Source organism: Bos mutus, chromosome 12 (assembly GCF_027580195.1).
Source record: "Bos mutus isolate GX-2022 chromosome 12, NWIPB_WYAK_1.1, whole genome shotgun sequence".
Classification (NCBI taxonomy): Eukaryota; Metazoa; Chordata; class Mammalia; order Artiodactyla; family Bovidae; genus Bos; species Bos mutus.
In genome coordinates this window covers 65765064-65779582 of record NC_091628.1, presented here as the reverse complement: position 1 = coordinate 65779582, position 14519 = coordinate 65765064, and the positions used below count along the sequence as shown (strand labels likewise).

Sequence of the window (14519 nt, the reverse complement as noted above, 5' to 3'; positions counted from 1 at the left end):
AGACTCTTCACGACCTCATGGACTGCAGCACGCCAGGCCTCCTTGTCCCTCACTATCTTCCAGAGTTTGCCCAAGACAACAACCATGGTGACATACAAATTAATACCCCATGATAAATTACTACTTATGAGGTAGTATGTAAAATGTGAAAACACATACATTATTGAGTTTTAAAATAATTCCTTTCATATTTAATGATGCCAGTATTTTATCTTTGAATATAAAAAAATAATAATTTAGGGCTTCCCTGCAGATGACACTACCCTTATGGCAGAAAGTGAAGAGGAACTAAAAAGCCTCTTGATGAAAGTGAAAGAGGAGAGTGAAAAAGTTAGCTTAAAGCTCGACATTCAGAAAACGAAGATCATGGCATCTGGTCCCATCAATTCATGGGAAATAGATGAGGAAACAGTGGAAACAGTGTCAGACTTTATTTTTCTGGGCTCCAAAATCACTGCAGATGGTGACTGCAGCCATGAAATTAAAAGACGCTTACTCCTTGGAAGGAAAGTTATGACCAACCTAGACAGCATATTCAAAAGCAGAGATATTACTTTGCCAACAAAGGTCCATCTAGTCAAGGCTATGGTTTTTCCAGTGGTCATGTATGGATGTGAGAGTTGGACTGTGAAGAAAGCTGAGTGCCGAAGAATTGATGCTTTTGAACTGTGGTGTTGGAGAAGACTCTTGAGAGTCCCTTGGACTGTAAGGAGATCCAACCAGTCCATCCTAAAGGAGATCAGTCCTAGGTGTTCATTGGAAGGACTGATGTTGAAGCTGAAACTCCAGTACTTTGGTCACCTGATGAGAAGAGTTGACTCATTGGAAAAGACCCTGATGCTGGGAGGGATTGCGGGCAGGAGGAGAAGGGGATGACAGAGGATGAGATGGGTGGATGGCATCACCGACACAATGCACGAGTTTGGGTGAACTCCAGGAGTTGGTGATGACAGGGAGACCGGCGTGCTGTGATTCACTCTCACAAAGAGTCGGACACGATTGAGCGACTGAACCGAACTGGTAGCTCAACTGGTAAAAAATCCGATTGCAATGCAGGATACCCTGGTTTGATTCCTGGGTTGGGAAGAACCCCTGGAGAAGGGAATGGCAACCCACTCCAGTATTCTTGCCTGGAGTATCCCCATGGACAGAGGAGCCTGGCAAGCTACAGCCCATGGTGTCACAAAGATTCAGACATGACTGAACAACAGAGCACATAGAAATAATTTAAATAAATTGGTATTTTAATTTATTTAAATAATTTATTTAAATAATTTAAATTGGTATTTTAATTTATTTAAATAATTTATTTAAATAATTTAAATAAATTTTTTAATTTATTTAAATAATTTATTTAAATAATTTAAATAAATTGGTATTTTAATTTATTTAAATAATTTATTTAAATAATTTAAATAAATTGATCATTTAAATCATAGTATAATCCAACTTAGATAAAATTTTGTAGGGCCTTAAAATACATTGGATATTTAATAGAGACAAGTCACCCTCCATAAAACTAAATATGTTGACTCAAAAACAGCTATTAAGAAAATGACCTATCAAAAGAGCTGGTAAGTGCATCAGGATATATTTCAACAAAATTTGTTAACAAAATTTATAATCAGTAAAAACATACAATGAAATTATTACTTTTACTATGGACTGTAAGAAGATCCAACCGGTCCATTCTAAAGGATATCAGTCCTGGGTGTTCATTGGAAGGACTGATGTTGAAGCTGAAACTCTATTACTTTGGCCACCAGATGCAAAGAGCTAATTCATTTGAAAAATCCCTAATGCTGGGAAAGATTGAAGGCAGGAGGAGAAGGGGACGACAGAGGATAAGATGGTTGGATGGCATCACTGACTCAATGGACATGGGTTTGGGTGGACTTCAGGAGTTGGTGATGGACAGGGAGGCCTGGTGTGCTGCAGTTAATGAGGTTGCAAAGAGTCAGACACAACTGAGCAATTGAACTGAACTATAATTTGTTTTTCACAAAATAAATTTACATATATCCAATTGATCCCTCAATCTTTATCTTTCTACCAGCCTTTTATAAACAGGAAAATATTAACACTTTTTACTGCTAGAAATATTAATTCTAAGACACATGATAAAATATATTAGCTGACATGATCAAAAATCCATATTCAGATGTGAAGTGCACAAAGCTAACCTGGACAAGGGAAAGTATGGATTTCACTTTTTTATAGCAGGTACATTTTTTATTGCATTATCAATATAATAAAAAAGTTTGCTCATGGAGTAAAAGGTTTTTAAAAGAATTCATAAATATTACATTACAAAGTGATTGTCAACCACATATTAGTGACATCATAAGCTTCCCTTGAAGTTTACTGTCATACAATATTTAGGAAAATGTGATATTAATACAGCCCATTTTTTTTCTTTATTTATTTGCTGCTGCTGCTAAGTCGTGTCTATAAGCAAAATGAGAAAACTTGTTTACAGAAAACATATTCTGGATCTTCCAAAAATTCCTGATTAACTTTAATAGCCTATTATTACTTCTGAAAATAAACATCTCTAAGGTAAATGAGCTCTGTTTCAAAAGTAGTTAATAATTGTTTATCTCTTTCCATAGAATATTAATGTTCTCAACATTAATTTTTAAAAATATAAAATAGGGTCAATTTAAATACTAGGGGGAAAAAAGATTATATACCTTGTCAGCACTTTAAAAAAGGTCACTGTACTTTGTATGAATGTGGGGTTTAGGAAATTCATTGTTCCTAAAACATCTAATGGAAAATAGAATAACTAACCAATTCTAAGTTTAGAGAGTAGAATGGTGTCTAACATGGGCAGGAGGGTAGGAGAAATGATACTGGTCAAAGAGCACAAACTTCCAGTTATAAAATGAGTAAGTTCTGGGGATATAATGAACATCATTGTGATTGGTTAACAACACTGTAATATATACTTGAAAGCTACTAAAAACGTAGATCTTACATGCTCTTACTATAAAAAATGACATGATGGAGGTATTACTTCTCCCGTGGTAACTATACTGCAATACATTAGAGTGTCAAACCAATGCACTGTACATCTTAAATTTACACAGTGTCAATCATACCTCAATAAAGCTGGGGAAATTTCTAAAATAAAAAGATAAAAGGTTTTTTTAACTAAAAAAAAAAAAAAAAAAGGACTTCTTTTAAATGGACCCTCAGAGACATGTTACGGTTACTATTTCTAGGTTCATATAATAAATGTAAGGAACCAGAAGACCCCTAATCTCACCATTTGAGAAGACCTGAGTATCACACAAGGAAGTGGAAGATGCGAGGGCCAAAGAGAAGAAGGGTGGTAACCTCATGGACTGATGGTGGAGGGAGGGCTGAAAAACACTTGCAAATATAGGAATCAGTGTTCAATTTTGAAATTATTTGTGATTTTTAGATTTTTATCTTCTTTAATCACCATCTCATAAAATTTATTTTATACATACAACTTAGGTTTATATATGTACATGTATGTGTGTGTCTATGGAAGTGGTAATTAAGAAAAAATTTTCATACTGAATTAATATGATAGAAAAGAGACACAAAAACAAATGAAAAAAAGCAGGAAAACAAAGTCAGGAAACCGCCTGAAAATCATGAAAATGTGCGGAAAACTTCTGAAGAGTTTGGATTTCCCTAGAACTGGAAAGAAATCTGAATTATTTAAGCTAAACCTTTAAGAAGTGGCATTCCTAGCTGACATTTGTACCTAGGAAAAAATTTTAATATATACAAAAACACTCACAAAATGATACATAGCCTCTAAGCGTGTATACAGGTTCACAAGATAAATTCATACAAGAAAATAAAGAATACACCAAATAAAGAAGTATTTTTGAAAAGATATTCAGATACTCTTGTCATTAGGGAATTGCACATTTTGAAAACAAGATACCATTTCTCATCAAATTTTATTCTAAAATTTGCAAACTAGTACAGCCACTATGGAGAACAGTGTGGAGATTCCTTAAAAAACTGGAAATAGAACTGCCTTATGACCCAGCAATCCCACTGCTGGGCATACACACTGAGGAAAACAGAATTGAAAGAGACACGTGTACCCCAATGTTCATCGCAGCACTGTTTATAATAGCCAAGACATGGAAGCAACCTAGATGTCCATCAGCAGATGAATGGATAAGAAAGCTATGGTACATATACACAATGGAGTATTACTCAGCCATTAAAAAGAATACATTTGAATCAGTTCTAACGAGGTGGATGAAACTGGAGCCTATTATACAGAGTGAAGTAAGCCAGAAAGAAAAACACCAATACAGTATACTAACGCATATATATGGAATTTAGAAAGATGGTAACAATAACCCTGTATATGAGACAGCAAAAAAGACACTGACGTATAGAACAGTCTTTTGGACTCTGTGGGAGAGGGAGAGGGAGAGATGATTTGGGAGAATGGCATTGAAATATGTATAATATCATGTATGAAACGAGTCGCCAGTTCAGGTTCGATACACGATGCTGGATGCTTGGGGTTGGTGCACTGGGACGACCCAGAGGGATGGTATGGGGAGGGAGGAGGGAGGAGGGTTCAGGATGGGGAACACGTGTATGCCTGTGGAGGATTCATTTTGATATATAGCAGAACCAATACATATTGTAAAGTTTAAAAATAAAATAAAATTAAGAAAAAAAAAGATTAAAAAAATAATAAAAATTAAAAAAAAAGAAACTAGAGAATACAAGAAGGTACTTGAGGTACAAAAGTTTGTAAGTTGGTTTATCACTTATTTCTTCTTTGAAATGTAGAATAGTTCAATTTTTTAATCTGGTCCTAAGCACACCGTAAATATGAAAGCATTTTGTAAATTCAAAGTGTTAACACAAAACTGTTAGGATCATTTCATTATGAGAGAAGCTGAGCAAGTAGAAGATTTTATGGGAGTTAATTCTCTTTTACAATATAGTTATTAAACAGAAAATGTCAATGTAAAAATTCCCAGACTGCAAACAAATACAACATTTTTTTTTTTTTACAAATACAACTTTTAAGAAAAATATCTTCAGCAACAATCAAAATCAGTTGCTAACACCTCATGGTTTTATTCATTATTTTCTATATCAACATGATCAATATGGCAAATACACATGAAAAGGCCTGACAAAAATGGACAATCAGATTAATTTTGTAGAAATAGCAGAATCAAAAAACTGTATTCTGGGCAGCAGTTTTTGTAACAGCAAAACAATCGAGACCTAAGAGAAAGAGTCATTTTACACTGCTCCTCTTTTTAATTGTGAAAATAAATGTATATTCATTAAAAATAAATGAATAAATAAAATTCTTTTACATGTATAAAAAATATTTTTAGAATTTGATCCAGCAACCCCACTGCTGGGCATACACATTGAGGAAACCAGAAGGGAAAGAGACACGTGTACCCCAATGTTCATCGCAGCACTGTTTATAATAGCCAAGACATGGAAGCAACCTAGATGTCCATCAGCAGATGAATGGATAAGAAAGCTATGGTACATATACACAATGGAGTATTACTCAGCCATTAAAAAGAATACATTTGAATCAGTTCTAACGAGGTGGATGAAACTGGAGCCTATTATACAGAGTGAAGTAAGCCAGAAGGAAAAACATAAATACAGTATACTAACGCACATATATGGAATTTAGAAAGATGGTAACAATAACCCGGTGTACGAGACAGCAAAAGAGACACTGATGTATAGAACAGTCTTAGGGACTCTGTGGGAGAGGGAGAGGGTGGGAAGATTTGGGAGAATGGCAATGAAACATGTAAAATATCATGTAGAAAACGAGTTGCCAGTCCAGGTTCGATGCACGATGCTGGATGCTTGGGGCTGGTGCACTGGGACGGCCCAGAGGGATGGTATGGGGAGGGAGGAGGGAGGAGGGTTCGGGATGGGGAACACATGTATACCTGTGGCGGATTCATTTTGATATTTGGCAAAACTAATACAATTATGTAAAGTTTAAAAATAAAATAAAATTAGAAAAAAAAATTCGGACAATAATTTCTGAATTATTGGAAAAAGTTGGGAAGGATGCAGAATAAAGACAAAGCACACCAACTACCTGTGGGAGTTTAAACTGGTTCAGCTCCTTAGAAGAGTAATTCTATAATATCAGGTCAGGTTGACAAGGTCACAGCCTATAAGCCACAATTTCACTTCTATATATACACTCTAAAGAAACACGTGCCCTTGAAGACATGAACAAGAAGGTTCACTGCAGCACCACCAGTGCAAATATAAGTTGGGAATTATTGAAATGTCCATCACAGGGAGGGTGAATAAAGCCACATATCTACAGATAGTAATTTTATAAATCAATTAATATGTATGAATAAGAAATAGAGGGACAGATAAATCTCAAAAACATAGCTAGTTGTAACCTCCCACACATCCTGGTCTTTACTCAATACACAGTAACCATTTAAGAACTATCTGTTGTGATCCCTTATACAAAAGTAAGATTAAACTAATATGAAGATAACAAAATGATAAAAATGTCAATTCATCTTCCAGGCAATAAATGTACAGTTCTCACATTAAAAAGATTTAATGAATGTGTTTCATATAAAATCAAGAAAGAATTGTTTAGCCTATTATGAGCAGGTTACTGTTGTTTCTAGGTAAGATTATCATAGCAATAGGTTATATGACCATAACCTTCATCAGTTAGAATTAAAAAAAACTAAAAGTTAACTTCTTAAAATTAAAAAAAGAATTCTGGCACAGTAAACCTGATCTTAGTTCTACACTTCAAATTTTTTCCCACAATCGATAATGCTTCACGCAAAGCAAGCCAATGCTTCATGCAATTTCCAGCTGAAAACTAATTTAAGGTCTTGCAACTTTTATCTACAATATATGAAAATTAGTCATTTTCATAATTAATAGAAGCTTGCTCACAGATTCAAAAGAAACAATTTTTAACATTTCAGAGATACAGGCCAGTTAGATAAAGACCAATTGCATTGGTAGCTGCTGTGTGAGATAACATACTAAACCATGCACTGCTTCAAAAGAAAAGGAAAAATACAATCACATTCAGAATATGCTATCAACAGAAATATTATAACGTGCTCCTTCTTAGTTTCTTCTGGGGTTTTTCTGGGGGACAGGGAGGGCATGCCACACAGCTTGTGAGATCTTGAACCCTGGCCCTCAGCAGTGAAAATGTAGAGTCCTAACCACTGGATTGCCAAGGAATTCCCTCCTTCCTAGTTTATAAAATCAGTAAACAGACGTTGGCAGATCAGAAGTCCGAATGAGCCAATAAAAGCAAGAAGAGACTGAAAATTTGGGCAAGGTACAATCCAATCCCCTGGCAGTGCTGGCACTTAGTAGGTGCTCAAGAGGGATCTTAAATGCATGAAGGGAAGGGAAGGATGAAGGGGGAGAAGAAGAGATGAAATCTTTCATTTTATTTCAGAACCATTTTCCTGCTAAGCATCATTCATTCATTCATTTATTCATATATTGATGCAGTTCATTTAATTACATTACCTGAGTCCCTGCTCTAGGTTCCAGAAAAAGAGAAAAGCCAACATATTTCCTCAACACTGCCAGCCTAAGGCTACCTGTTCTCTTACCCTTGGGATGTTGATCAGATAATTCTCAGTGTTAGAAATAGCATCTTTCCTACATCCTTGTACACAATGTTCTTCCAAGGAATAATTTTAAATAGTATCACCTCTGCAAAGCATAGTAGAAGTGAATATAATAAGAATAATGTACTTCAGGCTTACTACTGTAACATTTATACAAATGTACTCATCTCATATATTAAGATAGTCAAATATTCACTATATCCTGTGCCTTTGACTGTATATATATGGATACATACATATATTTTACACTAGTTTTACAATGGCCATACACTAGCTAAACATCTCACAGTAGCTAATACCTGTTAGTGTAAAAGGGGAAAATACATGAATTATATTCACATTCTCATTCTTAAGTTACTTGCTTTTTTAACAAAGATATTTAATTTTGACATATTCCAATATTTCATTGAAAATAGGAATGTAATTTTAATAAAAGTCCTAAATCTAACATCTCAACCCAAGAGGACAAGCTTATCAATCTTTCAAGTACTTTTAATCAAGAAATGAAAATATACTTAGCCCAGAGAACGAAATCTACAAAAATGTTAACTCTTTCTTATTTATCACATAGTCTTTTGTGATAATGCACACTTTTTAAATGCTATATATAAAACTAGAAACTTCCAGAGTAAAGATTTAGTGTACACCATAAATTTTAGAAATATGTGAGCTTTTTGAAGATGAGAGGAATAGGAAAAGCTCTATCTCCAAGGGAAAGTTAAAACTTTTTAAACTTATCTTCCCAAAGTTTCAACAAAACATAAGCTTCCAACAGTGTTCTTCCAAATATGCCTTCATTGTATTTTTGAAAAATTATGCTGAAATTTTTATATTGTTTTAAATTAAAAAAAAAACTAAGGCTTTTTCTCTTATTTGAGCTGTGATTTAAAACCTGACAAATTTGAAAGCTGATAGGAGTTGCTTTTCTACAGTAAATGACATATTCTCTGTCAAGTTCTTTTATTTCTTCATGAGTCACACCATACTTTAGCATATAAATAAATAAAACATTTATGAAAATATTTCCAAAATATTTTTAAAGCAGGCAATCCCACACTCATAAAACAGCTGAAGGGAAACAAATTCGTGCACATTATTTCAGGCTGCCCTGCTTTATTCATGAACATTATTAAGCCCCGGAAAATAAAGAACAGTTATTGTCTGCACTGTGACGGAGCCAGCAATCTCTTTGCAAACAGGACCACTAATTTATGAACAGCAACAGATACAAGGAAACCCACTTGTTCCTTTCATCTTGTAAAACGCCACAGGCTACGTGAATAAGGACCTTTAGCATATAGTGAAGCCCCAGGTCATAATTATGGACCCTTCCAAAAACATATTTTTGTTTGCCTGCTTTAAAGGAAACCTATAACAAATACCATTAGATTCCTTAAATGAAAAAAGAAGTGTTATCCCAGTAAGGATTCCAACCCACTGATAATATATTCTACCCCACTGGTAATATATGAACTTCCAGTGCTGAATTCCAGAAGTGAGTGTGGACTATACACTGGAATAATCTTACATCTTCTGAGATCAGTGGCTGGCAGTTTCCTCGCTTCTGAGCAACGCCAATCTCCCAGCCTTTATCTCACTGTCATGTGGGGCTCACTACATCCATGGACACAAGTGATTATCCCGATTGATGATATACAAAGGCTTGTTTCAAAAACACGCAATCAAGATAATAAAAAATAAATTTTAAATTAAAATGTTTTCTGAAAACTGGGGGAAAAAAAAAAACATGCTTCCGTGGAACCCCAAGAGATCCATGAGAGAAGGGACCATACTACACTCCAATCCAAAGTCTTTTATAACATACATAACGGCTAAAAAAAAAAAAGGGTAATATTATTGAAGTAGGAAATATACATGAAATGTTTAAAAAATCAAACGATCAAAACGTAGCACATCTACTTACATGATTTAAGAAGTAAATTGAGAGTAATTTGCTCTCAAGTCAAGTAAGTTTCCCAACAAAATGTACTGGCTTGTTTCTTCTTAAGAAAAAAAAAGGGGGGGCTGATTTGTTTGCAGATATTTTCATTACACAGAAACTAGACAGAGGGCATTTTACTTATTGATAAAGTGTCTTGTTTGGTTCTAATATAGCAAATGTGATCTCTCAAAATGCTTATTTAGGTTTTTTTTATGGAACTAAGCCTATAGCTACTTATTCTATTCATTAAATTAAAAGCAGGTATTCTTCCTGTAAGAGAATTTGTTCCAGTAAAGTTAGTCTTTAGGCAAAATTCTTCTAAATCTGCCTTGCCTTCTCATGATTCTTAAATAAAACTGACGTGTCACAAAGGGAGAACATGAAAATTTATTACAACAAATCATATTTAAGAAAGACCCATTCTTTTTCACTTTTATAATTGATATTTTAAAAAACAGCAAAACTCACCCTAGTAAAAATACAGGTATAATTTACTAAACAGAAAAAATTTTTAAGTTGTACATAATATTACCAGACACTCCAGTAGAGACAATCTTATGTCATTATACTACTGATAAAAGTGAAAGTATTAGTCACCCATTCACGTCCAACTCTGTCCACCAGGCTCCTCTGTCCATGGAATTATCCAGGCAAGAATACTGGAGTACGGTGTATTCCCTTCCCCAGGGGCTCTTCCCGACCCAGGGCTTGAACCCAGGTCTCCTGCATTGCAGGCAGATTCTTTACCATCTGAGCCACCCAGGACACTTTCACACCAAAAGTTTTCAGCAACCCAAACCCATGTTAAAAGTCTAAATACTCCAGGTTTTGTATTTTTCTCAATCTTTTGAATTCAATGCACTCTATCTTCATCAATTTATCCAACAATATGTGAAAAGTTTGTTAGAGTATATTTGAAGACAGAAGAAAATGTTCAGCTACCATTCACTGAGTCCCTACATGTTAATACCTGCTGGCACTTTCTTTCACCTGTATGGTTAACACTGTTATCCAAAAAAGTAGGTTTGATTTATCATGGTCTTCTTTGACCATATCTTCTAACTTGGAATGATTTAGTTTTGACGTTAAATGATAGATTATAATGAGCTTCAAGAAATCATAATGAAGCTTCACTGTTCAAAAATCTTTAATGACTCTCTCAAACTCAAATTGATGTTTTAAGTCTTCTTCCACGTGAGTCCGACTTAACTCTTTTCAAGCGTATGGTCCACAATTCTCATCCACAGCTCCCCTACTCTGGTAACGCTGATCTATTCACTGAGCCTTTTATCTCTAAAATGTGTTTTCCATATCATACACACTATCATTTTCATAAGAAAAAATCATTACATCACTTTCAGTGGATGGTTAATATCTTCTAGTTCAGCTAATTCAAGTCACAAACCTTTGCTTAAAATGCATATCAATATATTTTCCTCCAACAATTTCTCATGAACAAATTCCATAATAGAAATGAGGCTTTTTTCTAAGACATATAAAAATATTACTAGATTAAAACATCTTAAAATCTGACATTTCAATGTTTCCATTTTTAAAAAATCATCAATTCATCAGGAATTACATTTTAACTCAACTTAAATTTTGTCCTGATTTATTATATTCACTTTATTTAATAAGTAGAGTTTTAAAAATTAATTGGCTTTGTGATTTAGTTCTGTATGTAAACAAAGCACAAACTATTTAAACAGATTGACATTAATACTCTTATAAAAAAGGAATACCAACAGAAGTTATATTTTGTGTTGAACAAAAGCAATAAATTTGTTTGAGAGCAGTGTAATCTAAATATTTTCATTCTAGTCATATACAGAATAGCTAATGCTTTATAAAACAAAAAATAAACTATTTTATTATAGTAAAAAGTAATTTTACAGACAAGATGATTAAAACAATAAAAAGATCATATATTTGCCAATATGTGTTATAATTTTATAACCCATTAATTTTATTTCTCAGCACATTGTTTGAATTAAGGTTGCATTCTGATCATAGATGATTCTTAAACATCAAACTAATATTTCCTATTTTACTATTTCTCAGACTTGTCTACACTTTGACATATCACAATGATGTTCCTAGAAAAGCCACATGAGGAGGTAGAGGAAAAGTTAGGAAAATATTTCTCAAAATTATATTTTTGAAAATGAATCTATAATTACTCAGTTAAAAGCAATGGGATTTTGTTTTATAGACTATTTTCATAAAATCTCATATGTATGTCTGTTCATACTGAAGTAAACCATGGGTCAGAATACTGGGGGATCTGGCGGAAACCCCAGAAAGGCATATATTTCACTGACAAAACAGACTCCCTACTCCAACTCAATTTATAAGCCTGATGATGACCTCAGAGACAAGCCATGAAAGTTAGTGGTGGTCTAGTTGCTATCAAGGTTAGAATAAAACTAAAATTTCATTTTATACCAGTATAATACACAAAGACAAAGAAGTACACCTAGATAAATTTACCAGGATAATAACAACAGGTAAATTACATAGCAAGATTTGTCCTCAGTTTCAGAAATCAAGATATATTTACCTTGAAAGGCAGCTGCATTTCGAGATATCAAAAACTTCAATGTAGAGCTGGATGTCTGAAGTACCTGCTGCATATCCTGGCGAGCCACGACTTGGTATCTCTCCTCCATCTTCCTGGTGCAACATGAAGGTTTTTTGGCTGTGCAAACCTGAAGATCAGGCCCTGCAATACACAGAATATTTTTCAGAATAATTACTTATTCATTTAGCAACATTACATGTTATGTATCAACCGTTAATGATCAGCACTGCATGTAACAGGTTCATGTTCTGGATACCTTCCAGCAAAATGACACCAGTGGGGTGACACCAACCTAAGGATACACTGGATCCCACAGCAAGCTGTGTCAGGAACTGGCTCTAACACCAGCAGGCAAAAACACAAACATGTGGAGGCTAAAAGATACACTGCTAAACAACCAATGGATCACTAGAAAAATCAAAGAAGAAATAATTTTTTCAAAAACCTAGAGATAAATGAAAATGAAAACGCGACAATCTAAAAATCTACAGGATGCAGCAGAAGAAATTCTAAGAGGAAGTTTATAGCAATACAAACTTACCTCATGAAATAAACAAACAAAAAAGAACCTCAAAAGAATAACCTAAACTTACACTTAAAGGAACTAGAAAAATAAGAACAACAACAAAACAATGTTAGAAGAAGGAAAGAAATCATAAAGATCAGAGAAGAAATAGATGAAACAGAGAATTTGGGGGGAAAAAAAACAGAAAAGATCAATTAAACTAAAAGCTGATTCTTTGAAACAAAATTGATAATCCAGATGCCAGACTCACCAAGGGGAAAAGTAAGAGGGTCAAAATCAACAAAACTAGAAATGAAACAGAAGTTACAATTGACACCACAGACATATAAAGGGTCTTAAGAGATTACCACAAAGAATTATAGCTCAGTATCATGGAAAAAGCAAGAGAGTTCCAGAAAAACATCTATTTCTGCTTGATTGACTATGCCAAAGCCTTTGACTGTGTGGATCACAATAAACTGTGGAAAATTCTTCAAGAGATGGGAATACCAGACTACCTGACCTGCCTTTTGAGAAACCTATATGCAGGTCAGGAAGCAACAGTTAGAACTGGACATGGAACAACAGACTGGTTCCAAATAGGAAAAGGAGTATGTCAAGGCTGTATATTGTCACCCTGCTTATTGAACTTATATGCAGAGTACATCATGAGAAAGGCTGGGCTGGAAGAAGCACAAGCTGGAATCAAGATTGCCAGGAGAAATATCAATAACCTCAGATATTCAGATGACACCACCCTTATGGCAAAAAGTGAAGAGGAACTAAAAAGCCTCTTGATGAAAGTGAAAGTGGAGAGTGAAAAAGTTGGCTTAAAGCTCAACATTCAGAAAACAAAGATCATGGCATCTGGCCCCATCACTTCATGGCAAATAGATGGGGAAACAGTGTTAGGCTTTATTTTTGGGGGCTCTGAAATCACTGCATATGGTGACTGCAGCCATGAAATTAAAAGACGCTTACTCCTTGGAAGGAAAGTTATGACCAACCTAGATAACATATTCAAAAGCAGAGACATTACTTTGCCAACAAAGTCCATCTAGTCAAGGCTGTTTTTCCAGTGCTCATGTATGGATATGAGAGTTGGACTGTGAAGAAAGCTGAGAGTTGAAGAATTGATGCTTTTGAACTGTGGTGTTGGAGAAGGCTCTTGAGAGTCCCTTGGACTGCAAGGAGATCCAACCAGTCCATCCTAAAGGAGATCAGTTCTAGGTGTTCATTGGAAGGACTGATACTAAAGCTGAAACTCCAATACTTTGGCCACCTCATGCAAAGAGTTTACTCATTGGAAAAGACTCTGATGCTGGGAGGGATTGGGGGCAGGATGAGAAGGGGATCACAGAGGATGAGATGGTTGGATGGCATTACCAACTCGATGGACATTAGTTTGAGTGAACTCCGGGAGTTGGTGATGGACACGGATGCCTGGTGTGCTGTGATTCATGGGGTCGCAAAGAGTCAGACACGACTGAGCAACTGAATTGAACTACCTAAAAGAAGTGGACATGGGACTTCCCCAGTGGTCCAGTGGTTAAGACTCTGTGCTTCCAATGTAGGAGTGCAGGTTCAATTACTGGTTGGAGAACTAAGATCCCATATGCCTTATGACCAAAAATAAAAATAAATAAATAAAAGAAGTGGACAAATTTCTATAAATACACAATCTTCTAAGACTGGACCAGAAAGAAACAGAAAATATTAGCAGACTAACTACCAGTAATGAAATTGAATCAGTAATTAAAAAAACAAAACCAACAACAACAAACAAAAGTCCAAGACAAGATGGCTTCACAGGTGAACTCTACCAAACATTTAGAGAAGAATTAA

General features: G+C 34.8%; 1 protein-coding gene across 4 annotated transcripts in view; it reads right to left on the bottom strand.

Annotated features, from left to right (window-relative positions):
* GPC5 (glypican 5) overlaps positions 1-14519 on the bottom strand; it is a 1591779-nt gene that overhangs the window by 1538112 nt on the left and 39148 nt on the right. For all 4 annotated transcript variants that reach the window (XM_070380655.1, XM_070380656.1, XM_070380657.1 and 1 more), the window contains exon 2: positions 12149-12310. In XM_070380655.1, the coding sequence (XP_070236756.1) occupies positions 12149-12310 (162 nt within the window). The remainder of the gene's footprint in view (positions 1-12148; positions 12311-14519) is intronic.